Source organism: Podarcis bocagei, assembly GCF_964188305.1.
Source record: "Podarcis bocagei genome assembly, chromosome: 1".
Lineage (NCBI taxonomy): Eukaryota > Metazoa > Chordata > Lepidosauria > Squamata > Lacertidae > Podarcis > Podarcis bocagei.
The window spans coordinates 31,046,326-31,061,774 of record NC_138125.1 but is presented as its reverse complement, the minus strand read 5'-3'; the positions used below and the strand labels follow the sequence as shown (position 1 = coordinate 31,061,774).

Genomic DNA, 15,449 nt, shown 5'->3' with positions numbered 1-15,449 from the left:
TGACTTTGTGTTAAACAGGCTAATGGAAGAAGGCCTCAGCCTTGGCGCTTTACCAGGCCTCGCCTCGGAATATACAAAGTAGGATTTTGATACACTGGACTTTCTCCTGCTACAGAACACTAGACTCCCAGCCTCCAAAGCTGATGCCAAGTCATGGTATCAGATACTTCTAGACATGTATTGTTCATTCATTACAGTTTGGCGAAGCTAGGCTGTTTGGATTAACACCTGTAGTGGTAACCTGGTTACTGGTAGAATCCCACACCTGCTTTCTATTGTAAGGCTCAGTCCACATGCCACAATCTGGGGAAAGTTAAGCTCACTACAGCACACTCTTATGTAACAGCATAAGCCTATGTATATTTGCTTGGAAGTAAGTGCCAATCTAATTCAATGGAGCTTACTCCTAGCACAAGATTGTACTGTAAGGCTGCATTCCTAAATCCACTCACAAGAATGTAAACATAACTGAACCAAGAGGGGCTTAATTTCAAGCAAACTTAATTCAGATTACTCTGCTTGGCTGCAGTCCTATGCATACTTACCTGGCAAGTAGAATTAATAGTGGGATTTAGCAGTAAACAAGCATAGGATGGCGTCCTAAAAAGAACATCTCTCGCTAGCTTTAGACACATGTAAGAAAACTGTAGAGGTAAGTATTCAACATTTCAACAATGAACATTTCAATCAGAATGTTGTGGTTTAGCATACTGTTAGGAGTTGGTGGGTGCTTAGACCATAGCTGTCAACCGTCCCTTATTTGGTGGGAAACTCCCTTATCCCAGCGCCGTGTCCCACTGCTGTCCCTTATTGATGATATCCCTTAAATTTCCCGGGTTTCAAAGGAAGCAGCTCCTCTCCCTCCCTCCCTGCCGGCCAGGGAGGAGGCTCCAACTGTGTTGCTTGGCTGCCCAGCCCGCCCCCCTCCGGCCTCCTCTCACCAGCCTCGGCCCCCGGGAGCCCCTTCCCGCCGGGACTGGCGGGAGCCTCGGGCCCTTCTGCCGTCATCCTCCTCACAGCCGCCGAATTGAGCTTCTCTGCCTGGGCCCTCCCCTCTGCCCGTTGCCGCCGCCGCTCCCGTTAGGCCATACTGCGGCTGCGCCGCCGAAGGACCCGGGTGAGAAGGGGCAGCCTGGCACGGCCTATGAATTGCTGAGGAGCCTTGAGAGGAGAGTGATGGAAACCATAGAGAAAGCAGTTCAGAGAGAGGAGGAGGAGGCGGAGGCAGAGGCAGAGGCAGAGGCACAGGCAGGTGTTCCAAGGGCTAACCATTGAGGGGGAAAGCGGAGGAAGGACCGCAAGCGCTTCTCCCATAGATTTGTAGTGGTAGACTAGCATAGATGGTCTGATCTGCGGGTTTACTTCGGGTGCTATTCCCCCCCCCCTCCTCCCGCCCCGCCTGATGGAACTGAGAGCTGCAGATGGAGCACGAGAGAAAAGATACAGAACTGCAGCAGCATCTTCATAGCTTGGACTTCGTTTTGCGCAAAAAGTGGTTGCTCCTTGTAGTTATTTAATTGCAGTGTTTCATCAGCTAGTTTCTTGAGCAGCAACCTCTGGAAACGAAGGGCTAAAAACCGGCGTTGCTCTCCCAAATTACCTGGCCCCTTTTAACTTCGTATTTCGGCTGACTAAAATCCCTTATTTTGGCTGCTGGTCCCTTATTTTCAAATCTGTAAGTTGGCCGCTATGTGCTAGACACCCTAAATTCCTGGGTCTAATAGGTCTTAGAACTTAATCAATGTTTGGAGTATTGCAACTGAGAAATAACCCAGAACCCGTGTAATAGGCTCATGAGCATTAGGCCAGAGCTGCACTAACCTGTGTGCTGGACAATGCTAATCCTGTGGAATCAGCATGTTTTAAGGGCCAATTCAGCCAAGCTGGCTTCTGTGTAAGGTGACAACTTTAGGTTGAGCCATTAGGAGGATACAAAGCATCAAAGGGAACACTGTGTGAGACGGCAAAATGAGTGGGGCCTTTCAAAATGAGTGCAGTGCTGCGAGTTAGAAGCTTGGGGAGGAGTTATGTGACAGGGGAGCAGAAAGGAGGCCGGGCACAATGACTCATATCTGTTTGGATCCTAGGTTGCATCTATGGGAAAAGAAAGACCCCCTTGGGAGTGTAATGCTGGAAACCCTTTTATCGTAGGCTCAGGTTGCCTCACCTGGCCTTGTGGGTGGGCCAGCCCTGGTTATGGCCAGTAATCTGGCCACTGCTTTTTGAACCAGCTGAAGTTTCCAAACTGTCTGCAAGGGCACCTCATGTAGAACACCTTGAAATATCCCAATCTGTAAGTTACCAAAGCATGGAGTACCATGGCCAAGTTATCCCTGTTCAAAAGGGGCTGTAGGTGGTGAACCAGCTGTAGCTGGAAATAGGCATTCCTAGCCAATGGACTTGCTCTAACTGTAATTCAACTCTGTCCAAAACTGAGCCATTTGTCCCTAAAGTGCCTCGCAAATTGCTACAGCAGGGTGCTGTTGCAGACAGGCTGAGAACAAGAAACCACTTATAAATTGTGTTCTTGTCACTATGACTACGGACAAGTCTACCTCTACATGAGCCTTCCTAATCTGATGCCTTCCAGATTTTGTTGGACCACATCATTGAGGCCAAGGGTGGGATTTTGTCATCTGAGCAGCCCAGGAGCTCCATACACACTGCAGCCGTTTGACTTCACCCCCAGAGGCGCACTCCATTGTCTCTCAAGACAGATGGATGCCAACAACGAAAACAATTCCCTTCATCCCTGACTATTAGCCATGCATGCTGGGGCTGCAGTCCAAAACATCTCAAGGGCACTAGGTTGGGGAAGGCTGTTCTATGCTTTGCTTCTGCACTAAGTAGCTTCTATCCTGCTCAAAGCTCCGGCTTGAGACCTCATTGCACCATGATGATTTCTGGTTCCCATCTTTGCAATTGCACTTTGGAGTAATTAAAACAACCCCCCTCCAGACTGCTTTCCATTTCAAAAATTCAACTTCTGAATATCTTCATGAATAATGCGGTTCTGATCAAGCTCCCCTAGTCTCTTTGCTCATCTTTATGCCAGTTTCATAGGCTGGGTCCCCCACCCTCTCTTCCCTAGCGATAGGAATGAGACAACACGACAGTTCTTTCTCCATATCACTCTCAGGCTAAGAAAAAAGGAGCTCACAGAACTTCTCCTGCTCATCCCCTGCAGGCCACAATATAGCAAAGCTACTCTCAAATGTGATTGCATAACAAGCAGCAGAAAGGCTTGTTGAGGTTAACAATATTTTACATAAATGATAAGGGCTACAAATGGACCGTTTTCCTCTTGCCATCAAGCTACAGGGGAAACCAGTGGGGCAGCAATAATGACCTCAAAGGATCTGAGCCATGCAAGAACATTGCCATTAAAAAAAACCAGGCCATGTTAAGACTTTCCTTTGCACTGAACGGAGTGTGAACCTAAATGTCTCCTAATGCCCTGGCAGCTGTTGTTGTTGTTTAGTCGTTTAGTCATGTCCGACTCTTCGTGACCCCATGGACCAGAGCACTCCAGGCACTCCTGTCTTCCACTGCCTCCCGCAGTTTGGTCAGACTCATGTTTGTAGCTTCGAGAACGCTGTCCAACCATCTCGTCGTCCCCTTCTTCTTCTTCTTGTGCCCTCAATCTTTCCCAACATCAGGGTCTTTTCCAGGGAGTCTTCTCTTCTCATGAGGTGGCCAAAGTATTGGAGCCTCAGCTTCACAATCTGTTCTTCCAGTGAGCACTCAGGGCTGATTTCCTTAAGAATGGATACGTTTGATCTTTTTGCAGTCCATGGGACTCTCAAGAGACTCCTCCAGCACCACAGTTCAAAAGCATCAATTCTTCGGCGATGAGCCTTCTTTATGGTCCAGCTCTCACTTCCATACATCACTACTGGGAAAACCATGGCTTTTACTATACGGACCTTTGTTGGCAAGGTGATGTCTCTGCTTTTTAAGATGTTGTCTAGGTTTGCCATCGCCTTTCTCCCAAGGAGCAGGCGTCTTTTAATTTCGTGACTGCTGTAACCATCTGCAGTGATCATGGAGCCCAAGAAAGTAAAATCTCTCACTGCCTCCATTTCTTCCCCTTCTGCCCTGGCAGCTAGGGACTACTTTACAAAATGAAAGTCAAAAGGGCAGCACTGCATGACTCAGCCAAGGGAATCAAATGAAGAACTCTATGGGTTTCATCCCAGGCATCAGTAGGATGGACCAACATGAAAACATTTGTCCGGTACCCAAACACTTTGCATATTTCAACCATTTCATTACTTACCTTCATTCTATTTGATTTAAAGACCCTGTTCATCAACTATGTAAGAAGAAAATGCAGTCAGCAGAGCAGACTTTAATTTTCCTGATACTGTAACATCTCTGACCAAAGTGTGCCTTGGGTATCTTATACCTTGAAACTGATATACACTGGGCACAATCTGGCCAGTGTTAAGTGCATTAACATCCCATTGATTTCAATGGAAAAAATCAAAGGTTCCTTAATATGCTTAGCTTTAATAAGAAACCTTTAGAGTAGCCAAGGCATAGGCAAACTCGGCCCTCCAGATGTTTTGGGACTACAACTCCCATGATCTCTAGCTAACAGGACCAGTGGTCAGGGATGATGGGAACTGTAGTCCCAAAACATCTGGAAGGCCGAGTCTGCCTATGCCTGGTGTAGCCTGTGGTTTTTTTAAGAGGAGGAAAAGACCTAACTGTGTTGGCCCAGGAAGGCCTTAACAGCTCAATTCCTGTAGCAGAAAGGAACAAAAATGGGATGGACGCTCCTTGCCGTTTAGTATCTGAAGACCATTCTTGTCTTTCTTCCGGGTACTGCTGTGAATTCCTGTCTGGTAAGGAAAAACAAAAATGGATCAATTTTTTTGCCAGTGGCTAACTTCTGATGAGAGACAGCGGGAGCACAATCCTGTTGACCCTCCTTGATCTCTTCACAGCTTTTGATAGCTTCAGCCCTGACATCCTTCTGCACCAGCTCTGTGAGTTGGGAATGGAAGGCTCAGCAGTTCCCTTCCTACTGCAAATGGGGCTCTGGGAAGTGGCATTGGGGTGGTTCTTCTCAACCCCTTCTGCAAAGGGATCCCATAGTGTTCCTATCCCCGCGTTTGAATGACTATATGAAACTACTGGGTGAGCTTATTCCAGGATGTAAGAGTTAAGTTCAGCCAGTATGCCGATGACACGCAGCTGTATGTCTCTATTTTAGCAAAGTCCAATAATGCTGTAAAAATGATGGTTGCCTGCTACCATGGAGTCCCTTTTATCAGCTACTGCTGGTTTGCCAGCTGCAACCACTCTTAGACACAGAGTCTCGTGTAATCATGTATCCATTTCCTTAATGAATTACACACAGCTGTCCTTGAGGACGGTTCAGAAGTTTCAGTTAGTACAGAACACAGCTACCAAAATTGTGTCTGCCCACCCAAACCTGGTCCACCCAAACTACACCGATTTAGAAAGTTTAATTGGCAGCCTGTTCACTTCCAGGCTTAATTCAAGGGGCTGGTTCTTACCTTTAAAGCTCTAAATGGCTTGGAACCCAAGTACCCGAAGGAGCATCTACTCCCATATCAACCTGCCTGGGATTAAATAGCATCTGCCAAAGTCCATCTCCATATACGTCCTCCAAGAGGTGCAAAAACAAAGGCTCTCACAGTAGTAGGACCCCCAAATAAGTTTGCCTGGCTTCAATGATGCTGTCATTTAGCTCCAAGCAAACACATTTTTTTTATTAGTTAGGCATACTGACATATTTTATAAATTTAATCAAGCAAGTGTTAGTATGCACTAATGTTTTGTCTCCTCTTTTTGTTTTCCCCCTCTGGATCTGCTCTATGCTGTTCACTGTCCTGAAATCCAATATGAAGGGATGCATAAAAAGGTCTTAAACAAATAAATAAACTAGCTAGCTAGCTCCAAGTCAGATGCTATTGCCTGCCTTCTATTGGCTTGCACTAGACATTTCTGCGCCTTCAGCTTACTCCAACTCATCATTGTAGCATAATGAACATCTTTATATTATTCCTTTCCATCTCACCTGAATTCCTCCACCAACTCAACAAGAAGTAGAGGGAAACGAGAGGAAAAGCATTCAGCACCTTGCTAAATTGACACTATTGGCATCCTTGTGGAAAATGTCAAACAAGAGAGCTGATTACTTCCAACTTCCTGTGGTATTTGGACATGCTCATTCAGAATTTGGATGAATCTTGATTTATTTCACACAAGCCATTAGATTCTAAAAGCCATTCAAGCTTTAGAAGATGGCTATTTAACAAACCAGCTGGTTAAGGTAACATTAGCGGCACTGTTTCTGAATTGCTAGCCTACCCCATTCAATAATAAGCATATATTCACTGGCACTGAAAAGCAGATTTTCTAGGCAATCATACCAGTGGTTTTACCATTAACGAAAAGGGCAAGTGTGTGGGGGTAGAACAAAGAAGAGCCATCACTGAGTTTGCCAATATACAATGTATTTTTTAAAATGATCCTATCACTTTCCCTCTGGAGTGAGTAATTAAATAATCTATAATGAAGTTTCTCACTATAAGCCTATATTGCAATAGCCCTCTTTATTGCTCTGACATATGGAATATTACTCTGCCAACTATTCCAAGCTCTCAGCTTGGTTCCTCAGCTGGATGCACAACAGTCAGATTACCTCATTATATCAGTGTTATTCTTGTTTTGAACTTGCTGTTCTACAGCAAGGGTCTCAATTTGCACGCACCTGCATTTTATAATATGGGCAACACCCTTTTGATTTTGAGAATCCATTTGATGCTGTAATAAGGGCAATAAGCAACAGAAAAAGAGTTCAACAAACAGACTACTGTCTTCCCAAATGGCTCAAGACCTGTATTTTAATTGCAACTAAGTGCCAACAATGGGATCATGAGAAACTCCACTGTAGTTCAAAAAGGCTACTGTTGACCTTCGGTATCAAACTTTGGCCAGTGAACACCAGTAAGAAGTGGCAGGAATCAAAGAGACTCCACCAAAGCATGGCAAACCACTGCCACAGGATCTGTGTGTACAAACATATTTCCCCGCTCCTCAACTCTTCATCCTATATGTGTACATTCTTTAATCCAAGGAGTGGAGAGGTAAATTCCTGCTGGTGGAACTCAGGAAAAGCAAGCATGGCCATGAGCTGTGGCTACACCGTGACCAGCATTAGTGTTTTCTGCACTAATCTAGTCCATATCGCTTCAGGCTGATCCTAACGGCTGAAGTAGGAAAAATAATAACAATCAGCAATCAACAAGACACTGGAAAGAAAGGCTATTTATTACAAAAGTATGATGGAAATTCTATCCCATTTACAGTCAATCCCTTTACAAAAGCCAGTGCCAGTCCAAAGGCAAGTTATCCTTCCATTTAGTACCATTACATGGCAGTGCACTGAAGTAGGTTCAGTTTGAAATGCGTAGATGGTGATAATGTACAAAAGACACATACAACACACAAACACACACTTCAACATCAGCAGCATTAGTAAGACAAATTCGTAATGCAGGAAGCTGCCCAGGAGCAGTAGATAACTACATCAGACACTAAAGACACACAGATGCCTAGGGCAGAGACCAAATCACTCCTTCAAAGCAATCGCATTAAGAGATGAACTACAGATTCAGGAGCACTATGTGGCGCGGTCCTCACTTCAGGGCAGAGGTGATGGGTGGCACAAATGCTCTTCCACTCCAGGAACTTCCTGCCTGCAAAAAGCTCCCATGTCATATAGAAGGGTTCTAGCCAGGCCTACCTGATATGCTAGCTGTATATGTGAAAGGTTGCTTGTTTTTAAGTAAAGAAACATTTAAACATGTGATTGATCCTCCATTTTCAGTTTGAAGTGGTACAATTCAAGATGGGCTGGCCAATGTTTCTGAATGAGTAGTTCAGTTCTACTTACCTACCACTTAGGACTCTATGTACCGTATTTTTCGCTCTATAACACGCACCCGACCATAACACGCACGTAGTTTCTAGAGGAGGAAAATCCGTAGGCATGCCACCCGTAGGCATTCCCTCCATAACACGCACAGACATTTCCCCTTACTTTTTAGGAGGAAAAAAGTGAGTGTTATGGTGCAAAAAATACGGTAAATAAAATTTGCAGTTTCTGACAAACGTTATATCCCACACTCTGGACATGGGGTTCTTGACCATAATACACAGAACGAGAAACCAATACAGAACACAGTACTTGCCGAGGAATGAGCTATCATAGTGTCATTCCACAAGAAGAACATCAGAAATTTTTTATTGCTGATTTTTATTCCTTCCTTCCTAGAAGGAATACTGTAGAATAATACTTGTTAGTCCTACACTAATATGGAAGAAAAAAACTGTCCAAGACACAAGTTTTATTTAGGCACATATTCCACCACAACAGAATTTTCTGGGTGCCAGCAAGACCACTGGAGGAGGGGGAAGGGGAGGCAGTTCTGATTACTGGATCTGGAGTCTAGGCCATGTAGATGCAGCCATTGGTAGAGAAGTCAATGATCCTATAAACGCACACTTGATCCTATAAATGTTATTACCCTTCAAACATAATGAATGATATCTGTAGAGCCACTGAGGTCTGCCTTCTACAGGGATATTTTGCACTCAAGAAAACACATAATCTGATCAATACCCTGTTTTGAGTCAAATACTTTGGAGTTTTTAAAGAAGAAGAAATTGGGGTCGTTCATTAGAACTGTGATGGAATAGGTGAGTTGCTAAGCTACGAAAGCCCTTTTACAAGCCATGAACTGATTTGTGAAAAGACACTAATGGGTTAGAGACACCAACACCTATCAACACCATTGATCAAATGGAAGGCCACTTGTCCACAGTGAAGTCATAACTGCTGCCCAGCTAAGGCACATTTACTGAAAACAACTCCAGACCACAGATCTTGCCCACAGAACCTACTTATTTGCTTACTTATATTGGTGCTACTCTTCCAACGCTAGAAAGCTCTATGTCATAGAGTGACATAGAGCTAGATAGTATTGGAAGACCAGTACCATAGAGTGGCAGCTAATAGGAATGGCAAGCCTGACACTTGTTGACCTTTTTAAAGATTCTGATTCTATATGTTTAGTATCCATGATCCCCTTCTACTGTGGAAAGCAGTCCTGTCAGAAAAACTTCAAAAGAATTAGCTGCTCAAGACAGCAGCATCTTTCAGCTAGGGACAGCACTCGTAGTGTAGGTATACAGGTGTATGTAGGTATGTGAAATTTCTCAGAATGCAAGGGAAGGCGACAATAAACAGTCACCCACTGGAGTACTGCAGAATCCAAGGATGAAATGTATAGATAGCCTTGCTGAATAATTGAATTAAGTAGTAGAAATATTATCTTGATCAATATCTCTTGATCTCAGGGGGTGGGGAAAGAAATGGGTTTCCCTCCTCCGAAAAGCAACAGCAGTTGCTAATATTTAACTGCTGTAGAAAAGTACTATAACATGGAATCCACTAATAAAGGCAAAATTGAATAGTTCAGTGACTACATGATGGGACCTAACCTCAGGGAAATCTAGTCAAGAGTAACACTCAAGTGCTTCGTGAAATACAAGACGGCCAAGTCCTCTTAGTAACAGCTGGCTATCTTATTGCTTTTCTATGATTATCAACTGTATTATCAACTCCTTATATTCTATTGTACTTACAATCTACTGTTTCTCCCAGCAACAAAGATGCAGAATAATGGGAAGTATTCGTGACTTCCCTTCTTTTCTATATATAATATCTGAGGAGTCAGGTCAGCCACACGAGAGTATTTCCTGCCACAGGAAACGGTAATAATATCAAAACCAGGAACTCATTTCAGCAATTTCCACCAGTTGTCAACAAGTGAGTTAAAATCAAAGGCTGGAACCCATCATCATCTCTGCTAACGAAAAGGCTGGTCACGACAGTCTTAAACTAGTTAAGCCAGACCAGCTAAATCAGTCTTGTGTTTCCCTTCTTAATGGACCTGGCAGCCTGACAGCAGCCAACATGCCTCATCCAGCCTCTCCTGGGAATGTTGGCATATCGTCTCCATGCCAACAGAGATAGCCCTTTGATGATGGCACAGAGGGATAGGAAGTGGCAGGCTTCAAGACACTAAAATGAATTACTGGGTGGCCTCAATTTCTGTGTCATGTACAAAAGAAGGCTTCAGGCGACCAATTTAACAGAAGCCAAGGCCGAATTTGCTCCAGAGAACAAGAGATGGAATTAAAAGAACGTTTTGCAGGGGAACGCCTTGATCAACCTTTTTGTCAAACTTTTCTCACATCGCTGCAGAAGTGGATTCCCACTAAGCAACTGAAGAGCTCTATTCTGATTATCAAGCTACATCCCTCCCTTTTTTGATAGCATATGACACAGAGGTTAATTCCTCCTAAAAAAAACCACCACATGCATTTATATTAAAAAAAATCAACATTCCTGTACCATAGCAGTTAGAAGCATGTTCTGCACACTCTACATTCATTAAAGAGATACAAGCTTCCCCACAGAAAGAAGTGTTAGTAGGCAACTGAATTAGTAGAATGAGTGACATCACAGCTCTCACAGCACAAGCGTTAACATTATGTTTTCAACTTCTAGCACGCATGCATGCACATGCACATACACACTCACTCAAAGGCACCATTCCTCACTGTCAGAGGAATTTAGGGCAGGAAACCTAAATAATAATAATAAAAACATCTTTCTCTGCTTTGGAGCTTCTTAAACAAAAGGATAATCCGATGAATGGAATGCTGCAGCTTCATTTCTGCATGAGATCTTCCAGGTAACTGTTAAAGGCTATTCTGAATGGGTGTCTGTGCTCAGACAGCAAAGGCTTTATGCAAAAACAACTCATTGCCTTTTGTGTGACGAGCAGACAGAGCACTGGATCGCATAAAGCTTTATGTCCAAGTTCCTGAACTTAGAAAAGCAGTCACAAGACTCTCCCAGGAGCACGTACCATATGTACACAAATACTTTTAAGTTCATGAAAAAAGAAGTTATTGGATATTAACTATCGTGGTCTCAGAAGACTGTTTCCTCTGTTACACACACTTGATCATTCCTGAGCTCTGTTAAATCCCTTATGAGCAGAGACAGGCAGACATGAGAGATACCCTTGCAAAACACACACGTCCTCCAACTCACACGAAATGACACCACTGTGGAGCCAATGGCTGTGGGACAGTTAACATATTGCTTGGATGGTTCAAACTTTTAAGTAGCAGCAGGTTCAAGTAAATGGGGCTCTAGGACCCACAGAGAGGTTCTCCTTCATAGTTGCCGCCTCCTCTTCTCAGACCTCAAGGTTGACAGTCCACTGCTTCAGCGCCAAAATGCTGTTGGGGAAACAATCCTTCACAGCTCTTGTGCAGTGGGTTTCACCACTTGTCTTCTTGTTTATTCCCTTTCCCCCCCAGGCTGTATCTAGAACTCCCATGTTTCCAGCCACCTAAGCCCTGCCATTGGGCTGTTGAGATCAGAAGCCAGAGGTCCTATCATTCCATAGGAGAGAGGGTGGAAGAGGTAGAAGCTGTGGAAAAAATCTAAACATGAATCAAATTCATGGAGACCCAACGTCACAACAGTAGAGCACATAATTGGGTGAAGTAGTTATAAGGTGTAGAGCTACTTGATATACCACTGAGGAACCCTGAAATGTTCAATTGCAAGGCAGATCAAAGTTCTTTCACACACATTAGAGGGTCGAACCAAATAGAGGACATAAGATGCACTGTCCACTAAACTCTGCAATCAAAGGGGACAGGAAATTGTGAAAGAAAAGTTTGTGTCATCTTTGCCCTGGGACGTTGCAATGATAGATGCACCTGAGCCATTATGAAGCTGCTAACTAAGATTGCTGTTGCTTCAGGAGAGGCAGTTTCTGAAGAGGGCAATGGCTGAATGTTAGCATTAGTCAATATCAAGAACTGTTAAGGTGACAACAAAATGGGCCACACAAGGAAACAGTCTTGTAGGAGCTTCCCTACATGGTTTCCTGCTTACTTGTCAGCATTTTTCAGGGTTTGGTAATGATGCAAGGCCTTTCCCTTCAAAAATAACCTTCAGATGTGTGTTAACTATCCAGAAACCAATTCTCACCTGTAGATACTAAGCAGAATCAGCACCATTATCCCATAATTGTAAACCTTCCTAGATTGGATGCTGGCTGACAGAGCACCAGCACAAAATTTCAGAAATACATCCCATGTAATCCCTGAGGGAGAAAGAGAAAAAGGAAGATTGGCCAGGTATACTGAAACTAGAAAGCACAGTGGTACCTTGGTTTAAGAACATAATCCGTTCCAGAAGACCATTCGAGTTCTGAAACGTTTGAAAACTGAAAACTCAATAGCCGATAGCTAGGCCCCAGGATCTTGCACTCAGTGGAAGCTGCGTGGCATGTTTGACTTCTAAGGCGTGTTTGAAAACTGAAGCATTTACTTCCAGGTTTACAGCATTCAAAAACCGAAATGTTCATCAACGGAGATGTTCGAAAACCAAGGTACCACTGTATCAGTAATCACATCAATCTGTATAGTCACAGCCCAGGATCAACCCATCAACCCATCTCCCCAAGATAAATCAATTCTATTTAAATCAGATGGAGTTTTCCAGTGGCAGAAACCTAATCTTCTTTATTTTACCAGGCAAAGCGAATCATGCAAGTTAGTTCCTATTGAAAGAAGCATAAGATCAAAAATCACTCATCTTGAATTTCTCATGCCTATATTGATTCTAGTATCCGTAACTTAATTTTCCTTTCTTTCAGAAAAGAATCATCAAGCTAATATAGAAACATTGATGATTATGCTAGACAGTGGCCAGCAGGCGTGTATTTCTGGATGAAATTACTTTTCCCCCACTTGCTGATACCTTTAATATAAGAAGCAAAACAAAGAATGCTATAAAATACAGATGATTTCTATAGCACTTGTGGCAGTAGAATGTAATCTTTACTGTACAGATTGTCATAAAAATCCTCTGGGTAGGTCATTCTTATGTCCATATCAAAAGGTACGGAACTGACAAGAATTGGAGAGTAAGCTGCCTAAGGCTACCCCATAAGAACTGACTTTTGAACCCAAGTCTCCCAGATCAAAGGGTAGACCAAACTGGTCTTGCTGCTGATCAAGATACAGTGCACTGAAGAAACTTTCAAAACATCAACCCTAAACCAACTATGTGACAATGATCTTTTACATTCGTGTCCTTTCAAAACTCTTAATCGGTCACAACATTTCGATTCTGTTGAAACTTGATGAAACTTACCTGTCAACATACAGGAGAAAAGCATGGCAGGAAAGTAATGATGAAAATAGAGCACTCTGCCCATCATGAAAAAGGGAAAGTAATGGAGGACCCATCCTAGCATAATCCTTCCTCCGCTATGTAGCAGGACTCGAGAAAGCTCTGGAACAGAACACATTTCTTGAATTCTTTTTATCCTAACCTGTATAAACACGTGTTCACCAAGCTTCCAGCAGAAATCTAGTTTTGTGGAGTTTATAAAATGGTTTGGTTTCTACCCAAAAAAGTTGTTCCAGTTGCACAAGGACTTCTGATTGTGCAACAGAACTTCCCCTCCTTCTCCCTGTGTCCTCCCACCTCCCAAAAATCTGCTCCAGAGAGTTGGGGGGATGGACCCAGAACAGACTGCAGGGCGGGCAGCAGGGAGGAGTTCAGTTGGAAATCCTTGCATGAATGGGATAACTTGGTTGGATACAATTCTGTGTGTTTTTACTTCACCAGTTTAAAGTCCAGGAGAAAATATTACTACTGCTGCATGCCCAGTGCAATGTGTTCCCGACAAGCCAGCCCAGCTACACTGTAAATAACCAGATCTAATTCCAGCATGTATGTTAGCAATTGCAGTAGCTCCAAACCTGCAGAGATTAAGAGAACTAGGTAAGAGAGCTGTTTCCTCATCTGATATCACAATTCAATGCAGAAACAAAGAAGGTGTTATGACATTCGCCTTGCCAAGAAACTCCAGAGTTTAAAGAGAGTGTTCTGATTAAGACCCTCAGAATGTGGCCTTTCATTACTTTTGTCACTACTAGACAATGAAACATTAACAATATCACTGTGTGCAACAGAGAAGCCAATAAATAAAATAAGCAGCAGCTAACAATTCTCAAAGACCCAGTAGATGACTATCCTTCAGCTGTCAGGAAGACAGTAAAACCCAAAAAGAATAGTCCCAATCAGGAATTACCAAGAATTTCCAAGAATATGAAGTCTAAGAAGGAATTGCTCTCTCAGGCTATTTTCCTTGTCATGGGAACCCTAGAGCAGTAACAGTAGCTTTTCCACTTCAGGTTTCTTGGATTTTCTTTGCTTGATCAACACTAATCATCTCCCTGCTCCACATGCACAAATAAAAAACTTTTACTGAAGGGAATGTGGTCTAGCATTTACTACATGGACTTTCTCCTTTTAAGTTGCCTCCTGCAATTAGAAAGGACCAGAACGTCTCTTTAAAAACTAGGCCGAAATCCAGCAAATCAACCTTTGTGAGCTGTTACCAGAGGCAGATTTAGGGGTGCATGGTGGTTCGTCTGCACTGGGTGCCAAGCTGAGAGGGCACCACAGGGAGCATCGCAACAAGGACTAAAATGGAAAGTCAGAGGTAGGGGAGCTGCTGCTGAAATCTGAAAGCCCAAAGTCTTCCATTCCTGTTGCACTCCACCCATTGCTATCATGATTCCTTTGATACTGCACTCAGTGTCCTCTCATGGATAGTGGAAGTAGATATGCAGCAGGAAGCCATAGTGATTATAAAACAGAAGAGAAGGTTATAGACCCAGAAAGTAGGAAATTCACTTTACCTTTGTGCTCAGCTTTTAGCCGAACTCCCCTCTTCATGGCCACAGAAACGAATATTGCCATTGTGATGAACAATCCAAGAGTAATTAGGTTCAGCCACCAGATCACCTGTGAGGGAAAGCCTTGCAAGTAGACAAAGATGCACAAAAGGCACCATAAAACTACAGGGAGGGGAATGAGAGGACCTATCTGGAGGGAAGGGAGGGAAGCCAAATTCCCTCATCCCCCCTAGGGCAGTGTTTCCCAACCACTGTTCCGCGGCACACTAGTGTGCCGCAAGATGTTGCCTGGTGTGCCGCGGGAAAAATTAAAAAATTCGAAAGATTTTTTTTTTAAAAAAAGTCAAATTTTCGATTGGGGCGCCGTCACTAGATGACCCCTGGGGTTCCCTCCCTCCCTGCGCCTCCCTCCTCCTCCTCTGGGGAGGCCCTTCCTGGCTCTCGGCCAAGGCTTGGCGGCTGCCACTCACTCACTCGCTCGCCCACCCGTCCCTCCATCCCTGCACCCGGCCTCTCCCCCTCCGTCCCCGGCGCGGGGGCTGCCGGGATCCGTAGTCCCCTCGCCCTTGGGCTCCGCGCCCGCGCGGGGTGCGCGAACTACG

At 44.0% G+C, this 15,449-nt stretch overlaps 1 protein-coding gene across 6 annotated transcripts in view; it reads right to left on the bottom strand.

Moving 5' to 3' along the window:
* POMT2 (protein O-mannosyltransferase 2) overlaps positions 1-15,449 on the bottom strand; it is a 52,242-nt gene that overhangs the window by 12,424 nt on the left and 24,369 nt on the right. For 2 of the 6 annotated variants that reach the window (XM_081173045.1, XM_081173049.1), the window contains exons 18-22: positions 14,851-14,956; positions 13,292-13,432; positions 12,122-12,236; positions 9,688-9,801; positions 4,648-4,847 (exon numbers count right to left, since the gene is read on the bottom strand). In XM_081173045.1, the coding sequence (XP_081029171.1) occupies positions 4,793-4,847; positions 9,688-9,801; positions 12,122-12,236; positions 13,292-13,432; positions 14,851-14,956 (531 nt within the window). In that variant the 3' untranslated portion in view covers positions 4,648-4,792. Of the gene's footprint in view, positions 1-4,647; positions 4,848-6,853; positions 7,248-9,687; positions 9,802-11,197; positions 11,553-12,121; positions 12,237-13,291; positions 13,433-14,850; positions 14,957-15,449 lie in introns of those variants that run through there. The other 4 variants (XM_081173046.1, XR_014002585.1, XM_081173048.1 and 1 more) reach the window with 4 other exon arrangements.